Here is a 13,821-nt window from a genome sequence, read left to right on the forward strand (position 1 = left end):
GGTAGTTGAGAGGAGAGACTTTTAGATTCAAAATGTAGTGAAGAGGTGATTCTTGAAGAAACGAAGATTCAAAATACAGCGGAGAAGCGATCTCACAGAGGCAAAGAAACAGTTACTGAAGTTTGCAGCAGTGCAGAGTAGTTTTCCCGCAGTCCACAGAGTTCGGACACTGGGTAAATGAAGTAGCAGTTGCAGCTACTCCCAGCCATGACGTAACATTCTGAAGAGTCCACAAAGAGCGAGATTTCACAACGTAACTGACAGGGACTGTCCTTTCGCCAAAATAGCCACCACACAAGACCCGAGACCATGCAGGGGTTAACCAAAAGTGGGTGCCACAATCCACATATGGATTTCACGAAATGTCAGTCACAATTCGAAATGCACAGCATGCTGCTGACTAACCCACTCCTTGTGGGGTCGTTGCAATCTTCACCCTCAGTCTCTTTTTCCATTGACTCGAATTACTCCTGTTCGTGCGACTGCGCCTCCTTTCACTTTGACTCCTTGAGCAGTTGGCGTTGCTCTTTTATACTGTTGGGGATATGTCATCACGTGACGCTCACAGAGACAAAACCATGGATTCCTAGTAAATCATGTGACGTCCCAGGCATCAAAACTAAGAGTTTCCAGCAATACAAGTCTATAGGTATGTTACACTCAGTAAACAAAACTAAAGTCATGTGACACTTACAAGAATCAAAATGTGGACATGTAACAGGAGTAGGTTAAAGGATTGGCACAACATTGTGCACCAAAGGGCCTGAACTGTTCTGTTATGTGGCCAGCTCCTTATTTTAATAATGAGGCCCAGTTTCAAATGCCACAGTGAGGGGAAATATCATCACTGCATATACTCTCTTCTGTTACAATTTTGTACTTTACAATAAAATCACCTCTTCGATCCTTTGAAACTTGTGAATATAGGCTGTCTGTTTAACTTCTCAAATCTGCCATCCCAGGAATGAATTTGAAGAACTTTTGCTAGACTCGCTGTATTGCAACTCTGTCCTTCCCTGGGTAAGGAGATCAGACCTGCTTTCTAGATTTTAGATCTAGACTCACCAGGGTTGTGCAACTGGAGCAGGACATAAATGTTAAAGCTAATCGTAACATTTACCTTCTTGGAATCATAATCTGCTCCACAGATGCTACCTGGTTTGCTGAACATTTCCAGCTGCCTCTGTTTCTATTTCAGATTTTTCAGCATCATCTGCATTTTTTTAAAAAATTTTCTGTATCTGCATTTTTTGAGACACAGATGCTGGAAATCAACGCAATGCACACAAATTGCTGGAAGAACTCAGCAGGTCAAGCAGCATCAAAAAAAGGAATGAACAGTTGACATTTCAGACTGAGTCCTCACAAAGGTCCTGATAAAACACCTGCAGTCCAGGAGTGCAGTGCTGCCAGAGCTCACCGGAGCACCGCTCCAGCACCATTGTAAAAAAAAATGTCGAAATAAACAAGTGGGGAATTTAACAACGGCTGCATATTAAATAGAGGGAATTTTACGGAAGCAGGGAAGAGAGGGTGGTGGCTGATGGGGAAAATACCACTAATAACATTTTTGGTGAAATCCTGGAGCTGTGACTGTTTTGTGAAGTTCCTCCTCGCTCAACCTGTTGTCCCAGCATACCCTGCTGTAGCCTCCCACCATTTCACTCGTTGTTTGAGCATTGTTCGCCGAGAAAATGAAAATCTTAGATCTTCTGAAAAGTGGCGTGTCGCTTGCCGAAGTGGGCTGTAAGGTCGGTAAGAACGAATCGAGCATTCGCACAATAAAGCAGAAAGAAGCTGAAATTCATAGAAGTGTTAGTGCTACCCCTAAAATGGCAAAAATTGTCTCTGTGGTTCGTGATAAAGTTCTTGCAAAGACTAAGAAAGCATTAAGTGCATGGCTAGAGGACATGTCACAGAAGCATATCCCTGTTGATGGCAAAATTATGCGTGAAAGAGCATTTAGCCTCTATGAGCACTACTGTGAGGGGGTTGAGGAGAGTAAGAGGAAGGAGCTTAAGGCTAGTAAGGGATGGCAGGCTAGCTATGTAAAGCACTACAGCCTCAAGAACTTAAGATCACAGGAGAATCGGCATGGCAGATGTACCAAGTATCCTATCACGGAGCCGATCGAAGTACATGCTTGAGATCTCAGAAAAAAAAATTGTTAATCACAAACTATCAAAAGCTCACACTGCTGCTCTAAGTGTTGAAAATATAGCTAGTGAAGATGCCCTTGAAACATTATGTGACACCATGAATGCTTCACATCTAAAGACAACTTGTTCAATTTTTCATTCTGCATGTTATTTAGCTCAGAATGACAGACCATACTCTGATCACTTTGGCTTATTGGAACTTCAAAAAAAAGGGTATTGACATTGGAATGGGACTGCATTAATATGAAAAAGAAAATTTGCCAGCATATCAAGCAGATAAATGGCAATTTTTCTGTTCTCATTGATGAATCAACAAGCCTGAGTATTAAGACTGCCCTAATAGTTAAGGAAGGTGATCCCCATTTTTATGTTTTTAGATCTAATTGAACTGCCTGATCAGAAAGCTGCAACTATTGTTAAGCATCTATTGAACTGTTTCAATAACCATGGGTTTGATGACTCTTACTTGAAACAGAACCTTGTTAGTGATGGGGCGAGCGTAATGCTTGCTGTCAAATCTGGTGTTGCTACAATTCTCAAGGAACGTTACCCTGATGTGATAATTTGGCACTGTCCTAATCACAGATTAGAGCTTGCAATAGGTGATTCGATTAGAGAAGTTCATGGAATAAATCATTTTCAATCATTCATGGACAAATTGTACTCTGTTTCCCCTAAATCAAAAGGAACTGTCTGAATGTGCCTCTCAACTAGAACAACAAATTTGCAAAATAGGCTATGTTCTGGGCACCAGATGGGTAGCTAGCTCATTTCGAACAGTTTCAGCAGTGTGGCAAAATTATGAAGCATTGCGCTTTCATTTTGAAAAAGTAATAAAGGATGAAACAAGATCTGGGAGTGACAGAAAAACCTATGAAGCTCTGTTGAAGGACAGTTTCTATTGGACTTAGCTCTAATGTATGACACGTTGCATGAACTTGGTTTACTGTCAGAGTGTTTACAGAAACGCACTACTATGATTGCTTATGCAGATAAACTGATCCAACGGAGCATAAGATCACTGCATGGACTGAAAGAGCAACCTGGTACAAAAACTCAAGAGACAGTTGAAAAGAGGAAGTTTGGAGAAATCACCTTAACAAGCAATAACAAAATTGTCTCCATTAATTATCTTATTATCCATTAATTTCTTATTAGTCTTATAAACAATTTGCAGCACCGTATGTTCACGGCAACATCCTTAAAAGGTTCTTAAACTTCTAAACCTCAAAAATATGTATAAATCCCTACTAAGTGAAATGTGTGACCTTGATAAAGATAACTGGCCTGCTGAAATACTGCCTAATTATGGAGAAGCTGCAATATCATCTCTCTGTAAGAGGTTTAAGCTTTCTTCCTCCTCTGTAATAAACGTCTTCAGTGATTATGTGGAGGATCATGGATGCTGCATCCCCCAAGCTTTACGCCCATTACTGAGCTGTTCACAAGTTATTCTTATTAGTACTGCTGAGAATGAGAGAGGATTCAGTCACATGAACTTGATAACAACAACAACAAAACGTTCAAGTATTCTCATAAATCATGTATCAGCACTTGTGTTTGTTAAACTACACGAACCTCCTCTAGTTCAGTGGAATTCTGAGTCATCATGGCTGTGGTAGAATAGATCAGCAGATGACACCAGGACAAGAGTTGCTTCAGACCCAGAGAGTGGTGAATCTGTGGAATTCTCTGCCCAGGGTAGCAGTTGAGGCTTCTTCACTAAATATATTTAAAATACATTTATATTTTTACATAGTAAGGGAATTAAGGGTTATGGGGAAAAGGAAGGTAGATGGAGCTGAGTTTACGGACAGATTAGCCATGATCTTATTGAATGGGTGGGCAGGGTCGATGGGCCAGATGGCCTACACTCCTGCTTCTTATATTCTTTTGTAACTGAACATTCTGTCAAGAGTCTGTACTTACCTTTGCAACTGCAATATTTATCAGATATTCCCTTCAACCTCTACTCTAGAAAAGAAATGCTATCTTTGGCTTAAAGATCATTGGCCTTTTTGGTTCATTTCTATCTTCATGACTGATGCCTCTCCACTTAGTTCCAGCATCTTTGCTAACTTTGCTTTTATTTGTCTATTGAGATACAATGCGGAATAAGCCCTTCCAGTCGTGCCACCCAGCAATCCCCCAAATTAAACCTAGCCTAATCACAGGACAATTTACAATGACCAGTTAACCTACAGACCATGTTTGGACTGTGGGAGGAAACCAGAGCATCTGGAGGAAGACCATGTGGTCATGGGAGAACGTACAAACTCCTTGCAGACAGTGGTGGGAATTGAACTGGGTCACTGGAACTGTAAAGCATTGTGCTAATCACTACACTACCATGCCATTGGTCTTGTTCTTTATATTTCCTCTATTCCCAGACAGACAGACATACTTTATTGATCCCAGGGGAAACTGAGTTTCGTTACAACTGCACCAACCAAGAATAGTGAAGAAATATAGCAATATAAAACTATAAATAATTAAATAAATGTTAATCATGCCAAGTGGAAATAAGTCCAGGACCAGCCTATTGGCTCAGGGTGTCTGACACTCCGAGGGAGGAGTTGTAAAGTTTGATGGCCACAGGTAGGAATGACTTCCTATGACACTTAGTGTTACATCTCCTTAGCAATTCATTACTTGTTAATTCTACCAATAGTAAATACTAACACTATTCAATACCAGGTCTTAAAGAATACCCTGAGAACATAATACTTATTTGTATTATTCACTGCATTCAGGTTTGTGGCTACTGAAAGAACTCCATGTCTTTGTTATTTCAAATGGGAAGATGCTTTACTGGACAAGCCCAAGATAAACTCGATGTATAATTGTAAAACATGCTAATGTTTATTATTAGGACATAACTAACCAAGAAAAACTAACGATTGATCAGCTGAAGACTGAAAACAAGAAGTTGGAGAAGCAGAAAACTGAGCTTATGACTGGCTTTAAGAAACAAATGAAGCTGATAGACATTCTAAAAAGGCAAAAGGTATGAAAATGAAAGAAGTGGTATTTTGTGACTTTATCTTGTTTGAAAAATTAGTAGTACAAAGTAATCTGGTGCTTGATTGGTAATTTATAATACCACTAACATCATACATATGTTTTATTGTCAAGATGCACATGGAAGCTGCTAAGATGCTGTCCTTCACAGAGGAAGAATTTATTAAAGCTTTGGAATGGGGAAACTGATTGGAAGGAAAGACAACAGAGTAATAGGCTAATATGGTAAAATATATTTGAATACAAAGTCTGTTAATTGTTTAGTACTACATAATTATTTTAAAGAAATAAAGCTATTTTATCTTCATTTAGTTTTTTTTACCATTTATCCTCTGTGGTAAACTATGTATATACCTGTCTGGACATGCCCCTCTGCTGACTGCTCCTGTGGCTCCTCCCACAGACCCCTGTATAAAGGCGATTGGAGGCACTGCTCCTCCCTCAGTCTCCAAGATGTTGTGGTCACATTTGCAGCTAATAAAAGCCTCCCATCTCCGAAGTTATTGATGGTGCATCAATTTTATTAACTGCTCCGGAAACATGCAAGGAGCAATAAATACTCCCCGATGGTCAAGAGGGTTCACCTACTTCATGCGAACCCCCAGTATGCCTACGTGGTCTTACCTGATGGGCAGGAGGACACGGTCTCCGTCCGCGACCTGGCGCCCGCAGGAGCACCAGACCCCTATCCCGAACACTCCACAGTGACTATGAACCCTGTACCCACCGGTGGATGGGTGGGTGTGTGTGTGTGTGTGTGTGTGTGTGTGTGTATGTATGTATACACCCACGAGACCGCGCGCACACTGCCCTCTCAGCCGAGGCCCACACGCACACCAAGCCCTGCGCAGACTCCTCACGACACTCCCATACCAGGCACCAGGCACACGTATGAGGGATTACTGACGACTAACGGGCTGGCACCTCAAGTCAGGCCGGAGCCAGCACAACCACCGTCACCGGTGCTACGTAGATCGCAGTGAGAAACTCGACCACCTGATAGACTTAACCTGTAAATATACTTGTGAGAAACTTCGCCCCATGGGGACTCTCTTTTAAAACAAAGGGGGGGGGTGAATGTGGTAAACTATGTATACCTGTCTGGACACACCCCTCTGCTGACTACTCCTGTGGCTCCTCCCACAGACCCCTTATAATGGCGATTGGAGGCACTGCTCCTCCCTCAGTCTCCAAGATGTTGTGGTCACGTTTGCAGCTAATAAAAGCCTATCGTTTGCCTCCCGTCTCCAAGAGTTATTGATGGTGCATCATCCTCATGGTCAATTAAATATAGAACGGTTACTGTTGTAAATCTGATTGCACATATTCTCTGTTCTTAAATCTGAACTACAGAGATGCTTTTTCATTATTAGCTTCTAATTTCAGGAGCTTTAAGTGATCCAAACTGACAGTAGGAAGTACTTGTTGACTATATTTTGGTTTGGACATTTTTGTTCATTTTCCTTACAGATCACCAGAATTTAGGCTGAGTTTGCCTAACCTCAGTGGTTGGGAAAGTGTTGGGAGTCTATTATTAAGGATGAGGTTTCAGGGTATTTGGAGACTAATGATAAAATAAGTCAAAAGACAGCACAGTTTCTGTTAAGGGAAATTTTGCCTGACCAATCTGTTAGAGTTATTTGAAGAAGTAACCAGCTTGGTGGACAAAGGAGAGGCAGTGGATGTCGTTTACTTGGATTTTCAAAAGGCATCAATGAGGTGCCACAGATGACACTGCTTAACCAGATAAAGTCTTGTGGCATTATAGGAAAGATAATGGATAGCGGAATAGCTGACAGGCAGGAGGTAATGAGGGGAATAAAAGGAACCTTTTCTGGTTGGCTACCAGTGACTAGGAGTGTTCCTCAGGGGTCAGTATTGGAATCACTAAGGGGTCACATTGTCAATGATTTAGATAATGGAATTCGTACACAACGCTGGAAGAACTCAGCAGGTCAGGCAGCATCTGTGAGAAAAGAGTAGCCAACGTTTCAGCCCGAGACTCTTCATCAGGAACGGGGAGGAAGAGAGGGCCGAAGCCCAGTAATAGAGATAGGAGATGGGGAAGGGCTAGAGCCGCCAGGTGGAAAACCAATCAGAGGAAAGATAAAGGGGGGAGGGGATAAGCATGAAAGAACTGTCGAGATAAAGTAGCAGAAAGTTGAAAGGGGAGAGATGCAGAGAGGGACCTAGGGTGGGGGGAGGGGGAGGGAATTACTGGAAATTGGAGAATTCAATGTTCATACCACCAGGCTGGAGGCTACCCAGACGGTAGATGAGGTGTTGCTCCTCCAACCTGAGTTTGGCCTCATCATGACAGCAGAGGAGGCCATGTATGGACATATCTAGATGGGTATGAGAGGCAGAGTTGAAGTGGGTGGCAACCGGGAGGTCCTGTCTATTGTGACGGATGGAGCGGAGGTGCTCAACGAAGCGGTCCCCCAATCTGCGTCGGGTCTCGCCGATGTAGTGGAGGCCTCACCGGGAGCACCGGATGCAATAGACGACTCCAGCAGACTCACAGGTGAAGTGTTGCCTCACCTGGAAGGAACTCGCAAGGGCCCTAGCTATGCCTGCCTCTTTGTGGGTTATGTGGAACTGTCTATGCTCCAAATCTATACTGGCACCACTCCCCAACTTCTCCTCCACTACATCGACGACTACATTGGTGCTGCTTCCTGTACCCATGCTCTCGTCAATTTCATCAACTTTGCTTCTAACTTTCACCCAGCCCTTAAATTCACTTGGTCCATCTCGGACACTTCTCTCCCCTTTCTTGATCTCTCAGTCTCCATCTCCGGAGACAGACTATCCACTGACATCTTCTACAAACCCACTGACTCCCATAACTATCTTGACCATACCTCTTCCCACCCTGCCCAATGCAAAAATGCCTTTCCCTATTCCCAGTTCCTCCGTCTCCGCCGCATCTGCTACCAGGATGAGGCTTTCTGTTCCAGGACTTCTCAAATGTCCTCTTTCTTTCTGGATCGTGGTTTCCCTTCTCGCGTCATCAAAGATGCTCTCACCCGCATCTCCTCCACCTCCCGCACTTCAACCCTTAACCCATCCTCCCGTCATCACAACAGGGACAGGGTTCCCCTTGTCCTCATCTACGACCCCACCAGCCTCTGGATCCAACACATTATGCTCCGCAACTTCCGCCACGTTCAACAGGATGCCACCACGCAGCACATCTTTCCCTCCCTACCCCTCTCAGCTTTTCGCAGGGATCGCTCCCTCTGCAACTACCTGGTCCACACGTCCCACCCCACAGAACTCCCACTCAGCACTTATCCCTGTAAGCGCAAATGCTACACCTGTCCCCACACCTCCCCCCTTTACCACCATTCCGGGCCCCAGACAGTCCTTCCAGGTGAGGCAACACTTCACCTGCGAGTCTGCTGGAGTTGTCTATTGCATCCGGTGCGGCCTCCTCTACATCGGCGAGACCTGATGCAGATTGGAGGACCACTTCATCAAGCACCTCCGCTCATTCCGTCACAATAGACAGGACCTCCCGGTTGCTACCCACTTCAACTCTGCCTCTCATTCCCATCTAGATATATGGCCTCCTCTACTGCCAAGATGAGGCCAAACTCAGGTTGGAGGAGCAACACCTCATCTACCATCTGGGTAGCCTCCAGCCTGATGGTATGAACATTGAATTCTCCAATTTCCGGTAATTCCCTCCCCCTCCCCCTCCCCCCATCCTAGGTCCCTCTCTGCCCCTCTCCCCTTTCAACTTTCTGCTCCTTTATCTCGACAGTTTTTTCATGCTTATCCCCTCCCCCCTTTATCCTTCCTCTGATTGGTTCTCCACCTGATACCTCTAGCCCTTCCCCTCCCCTATCTCTATTACTGGGCTTCGGCCCTCTCTCCCCCACCATTCCTGATGAAGGGTCTCGGCCCGAAACATTGGCTACTCTTTTCTCACGGATGCTGCCTGACCTGCTGAGTACTTCCAGCGTCGTGTACGTATTCTTTGATCCACAGCATGTGCAGTTGTATTTTTGTGTTTAGATAATGGAATTGATGGCTGCATGGCAAAGTTTGTGGATGATATGAACAAGCTAACATATGGAAGATAGGTGAAGGGGTAGGTAGTGCTGAGGAAGCGACGTGATTGCAGAAGGACTTAGACAAATTGGAAGAATGGGTAAAAAAGTGGCAGATTGCATACAGTGTTGGGAAATGTGTGATAATGCATTTTAGTAAAAGGAACAGTAGTGCATACTGTCATCTAATGGGGAGAAAATTCAAACATCAGAGGTTCAGAGGGACCTAGCAATCCTCATGCAAGATTCCCAGAAGGTTAAATTTACATGTTTAGTCTGTGGTAAAGAAGACAAATGCAATGCTGGTATTTATTTCAAGGTGAATGGAATATAAAAGCAAGGGCATAAATGCTGAGGCTTTATAAGACACTAGTCAAGCCACACTTGGAGTATTATCAACAGTTTTGGGCCCCATATATCAAAACATGTGTTGTCATTGTAGAGTCCAGTGACACTATATTGTCACTGTAGGTTCACAGAGATGATTCTGGGAATGTAGGGTTTAATACACCAGGACCGTTACTGTACTCACTGGAACTTAGAAGAATGCAGGGGGATCTCATTGAAACCTACCAAATGTTGAAAGGACTAGGTAAGGTAGATGTCGAGAGGATATTTCCTGTGGTGGGGGTATCCGGAACCAGAGGGCACAGCCTCAAAATTGAGGAGCAACCTTTTAGAATAGAGGTAGAGGATTTTTTTTGTTTTAGCCAGAGTGCAGTGGAATCTGTGGAATGCTCTGCCACAGACTGTGGTGGAGGCCAAGTCCATGGGGATGTTTAAAGCGGAAGTTGATAATTTCTTCATTGGTCGGGGCATCAAAGGATATGGCGAGAAGGGTTGGGTATTGGGTTGGGTGGGATCTGGGATCAGCCATGGTAGAATAGTGGAGCAGATTCGAAGGGCTGAATGGCCTAATTTTGCTTCTATGTCTTATGGTCTAAACACACTTAATGTTATTGTTAAATTAATTATTTCTTTTTAAATATCATCAATAAGGACAACTACAAAGTAGCAAATTTAACTAGACTATCAAGCATTCTAATCCAGTGTCATATTTCTAGTCATTTTCTTTTACAACCAAACAGTGATCTATTGTTATGATTGGATGGAGACTTGGTTGACTTGGTGAGAATTACCTCAAACATGATAATATCTGCAGATGCTGTAAGTCCAAGCAACGCACACAAAATACTGGAGGAACTCCGTAGTCCAGGCAGTTATCTATGGAAAACAGTAAACAGTCGATGTTTTGGGCCAAGATCCTTCATCTCTATTCTATTTTTTAACCAGCTACAGAAGATTCACAGTTTAGTATTGCCACTTCTTGATCACTACTTACCATTTTTTCTATCCTGTGGCACATTTATTGCTGGTAAGCATCACCCACAGAGCTATGCTTAGGGAAAATTAATATTGTACCAGCTAGGTTTTGATTTCTTACAGTATAACTACTACCAGGATTTTCTCTTATGACCAGTTGAAATTTGTCAAAGCTTGGCATACCTATCATTTGTTGACATGTTGGTCCTCGACCAGTGTACGTATTTCAAAACTAAAATGTCTCCATCAGCCTTCATTGTGCCTCTCTTTGCAAATTACCTAGACATGGCTACATCCCCAAAAGCTAACTATCTTTTGCCTGGACAAACTAGACTTCTGAATATTCTGAAAGATGATGATGCTGAAAGGGATGGCTCAAGTTTCCAAACAAAAAAAACTCTTTTCATTTATACCAATTTATTGTCACAGGTTGAATTTTAGAGAAATTATGTGTCCCACAATAGTCTTTTTAGGTAGTCCCTGCTATCAAGGATGACTTGCTTCCACACTGGGTCTGGAGAAAATGTAGACCCCCCCCCCCTCCACAGATAGGGCAAAAGGTATCAGCTGAGCAGATAGTTTGTGAGATGGTTAAATTTCTGGAGTGACCCAAAATGATCCAGAAATAATTTTACTGTATTTCACTTTATCCAAAAAACATTTTCTTATTGCACACAACACTAAAATAAACAGTAGAATTTCTAGGTCATTAACTGTTCGTGTGATGGATCCTGTTTCATATTTGACATTCATTCATGTACTCACTGAAGAACTGAACTAATTTCTTAGTAGCTACAGACTAGTGTGCTAGGTGGGGAATGATGGCAAATATTTTAAGATGACAGATTGTCTAGTCATACCTACATTACTTATGTTATTTGTTGAAAGTGAAAGCTAGAACTAACAGTCCTGTCTATAAAGTTCACCCTGGAGTGATGCTGAAAAATACTGACCATTTTAGTTGTTCCACTGTATCACAATTCAATTCTGTGAGTTCTCAAAGTATTACATGTTTTTTTTCCCCCACCCTAATGAGCTCTCTGTTTCTCTTCTCCAAGGCCTGGCAGTTGGCCATGTTGCTAAGTATTGAAAACAAATGCACAGACATACAAAGTGAGGGAAGGCAAAATCACAATAGCTTGTAGGAGGGATGGGTGAGATCAAGGAGCCAAGTGAATGCTGGAAGGACTGGGAGTAGTTGTTAACCCAGTTGTCCTGGAGTGCTCACTCTTGAATACCCATGTGGTTCCAGTCCTTTTGCTGTCTTCCAGATAGGATCATAAGAATGAGACATATCCTCACTAACAGGATTTAAACTAGAAATGGCCACAACTGCAAATCCTCCTATAACAAAATCCAGTGCTTATTCAACATTTTTCACTGTATGACTGTCGAGCTTAAAATCAGAAGTCAGTCACAGAGTACGGTCAGCCAATTAGAATGGAGTGTCAAGACATTTCCTAAAAGAACTTGTGAATCTTTAGAACTTTTAACCCATGGGGATGGGTAATTCAAGACAAATCAGAAGGAAAACGAGGCCTGAGAGGGTGAGACGGTTGTGAGCAGGTTGCAGTTGAGGTTGAAGGTCAGGACAGCCTGGCTGACAATTTTTAAGCCTTCAATGACAATTTCCATCGATTACCTCAATTTCCTTACATGACATAAGGCAATTTGGTTATTGAGTCCAAGCTGGCTGTCATTGTGTTTGCATTAGTTTAATTCTCCAACTATTTTCCCTCACTCAAATCATCTCCTTTACTCCCATCCCCTTTCCTTCCATCTATCTATAATTTGGCATAAACAAACTTACTAATATAACCTGGCGATGTGGGAGGAAACTGGAGAACTCACTAAAACCCATTATGCTGATGATACAACAGAATATCAGATAGAGATGAGAGGGTGTACAGGAGCAAGATATTCTGGCTAGTTGAGTGGTGTCACAGTAACAACCTTGCATTCAAAGTCAGTAAGATCAAAGAAAGGGTGAGATGAGGGAACACAAATCAATCCTCACAGGGGAATCAGAAGTGGAGAGAGTGAGCAATTAAGTTCACGGGTGTCAGTACCCCTGAGGATCTAAACTGGTCCCAATGATCAATTCAGATATAAAGAAGGCAAGACAATGTTTCATTGGAGTTTGAGGAGATTTGGCTTGTTACCTAACTGTAAACTTATACAGATGTACCGTGGAGAGCATTCTGACAGGCTGCATCACTATCTGGTATGGAAGGGTTTACTGTGCAGGATTGAAAGAAGCTACAGAAAGTTGTAAAATTAGACAACTCCATCCTGGATACTAGCTTCTGTAGTATCTATGACATCTTCAATGAGCGGTGCCTCAGAAAGGCAACTTCCATTATTAAGGACCCCCATCACTCAGGGCATTGTTACCATCAGGAAGGAGGTACAGAAACCTGAAGGCAGAAACTCAGCATTTCAGGAACAGCTTCTTACCCTCTGCCATCTGATTTCTAAACAGACATTGAAACCCATGAACACTACCCCATCTTTTTCTTATATGTTTTTACACTACTTTATATATCTCAGTTATTTTTTTAAAAAAATATTTCTCTATTGCATTGTACTACTGCTGCTAAGTTAACAAATATTACAACATACGCCAGTGCTAAAAAACCAGGTTCTGAAACACACATAATCACAGGGAGAACATGCAAGTTCTGTACAGCAGCCAAGATCAGGCTCAAATCTAGATTCCTAGAACCGAGGTAGCAGATCTGTGCCATTGTTCAAGAAGATCTGAAAACATCCTCTCTTAATTCTGGCATTTTGTAAAGCATATTCAAGATATTAGAGAAAAAAGATAAATGTAGATTGCCTACTTAGTGCATTTTATACCAATCTTTGCATTAAAGCATCTGCAGTATGTCATGACTTTAATTCTCTCCTGCAATTTATTAATCAGTTTGTGTTTCCCCCAGATTGAACTCTTGAAACCATTTGTGATGTATCACCAGGAGGACATACAGGGCACTCACTACCTATTTGTAATGTCAACAGTTTTTGGATCAAATGCACATGTGGAACCAGCTATTCTAAGGTCTAATACCTAAAATATGGAAGAGGACTTAGATCATTTGAAAAAGAAAATAAAGCCCATGTGGGCATGCAGTCAATGACTATGCTGCCTGTTCCTTGATTTTCCATTATAGATTCTCCACAGATCAACTATGAATGTATTCCCCATCATGGTGTTCTCTCAAATGAATTCAACTTTACCAAAAGACAATATATTTAAA

The 13,821-nt window shown here is 42.4% G+C and overlaps 1 protein-coding gene across 5 annotated transcripts in view; it reads left to right on the forward strand.

The window, feature by feature from the left end:
* tex9 (testis expressed 9) overlaps positions 1-13,772 on the forward strand; it is a 98,626-nt gene extending 84,854 nt beyond the window's left edge. For 3 of the 5 annotated variants that reach the window (XM_059952537.1, XM_059952538.1, XM_059952535.1), the window contains 3 exons: positions 5,032-5,166; positions 5,295-5,405; positions 13,504-13,772. In XM_059952537.1, the coding sequence (XP_059808520.1) occupies positions 5,032-5,166; positions 5,295-5,369 (210 nt within the window). In that variant the 3' untranslated portion in view covers positions 5,370-5,405; positions 13,504-13,772. Of the gene's footprint in view, positions 1-5,031; positions 5,167-5,294; positions 5,488-13,503 lie in introns of those variants that run through there. The other 2 variants (XM_059952539.1, XM_059952536.1) reach the window with 2 other exon arrangements.
* Positions 13,773-13,821: the final 49 nt, after the last annotated feature.

The sequence above is a fragment of the Hypanus sabinus genome, chromosome 28, assembly GCF_030144855.1.
Source record: "Hypanus sabinus isolate sHypSab1 chromosome 28, sHypSab1.hap1, whole genome shotgun sequence".
Taxonomy (NCBI): Eukaryota; Metazoa; Chordata; class Chondrichthyes; order Myliobatiformes; family Dasyatidae; genus Hypanus; species Hypanus sabinus.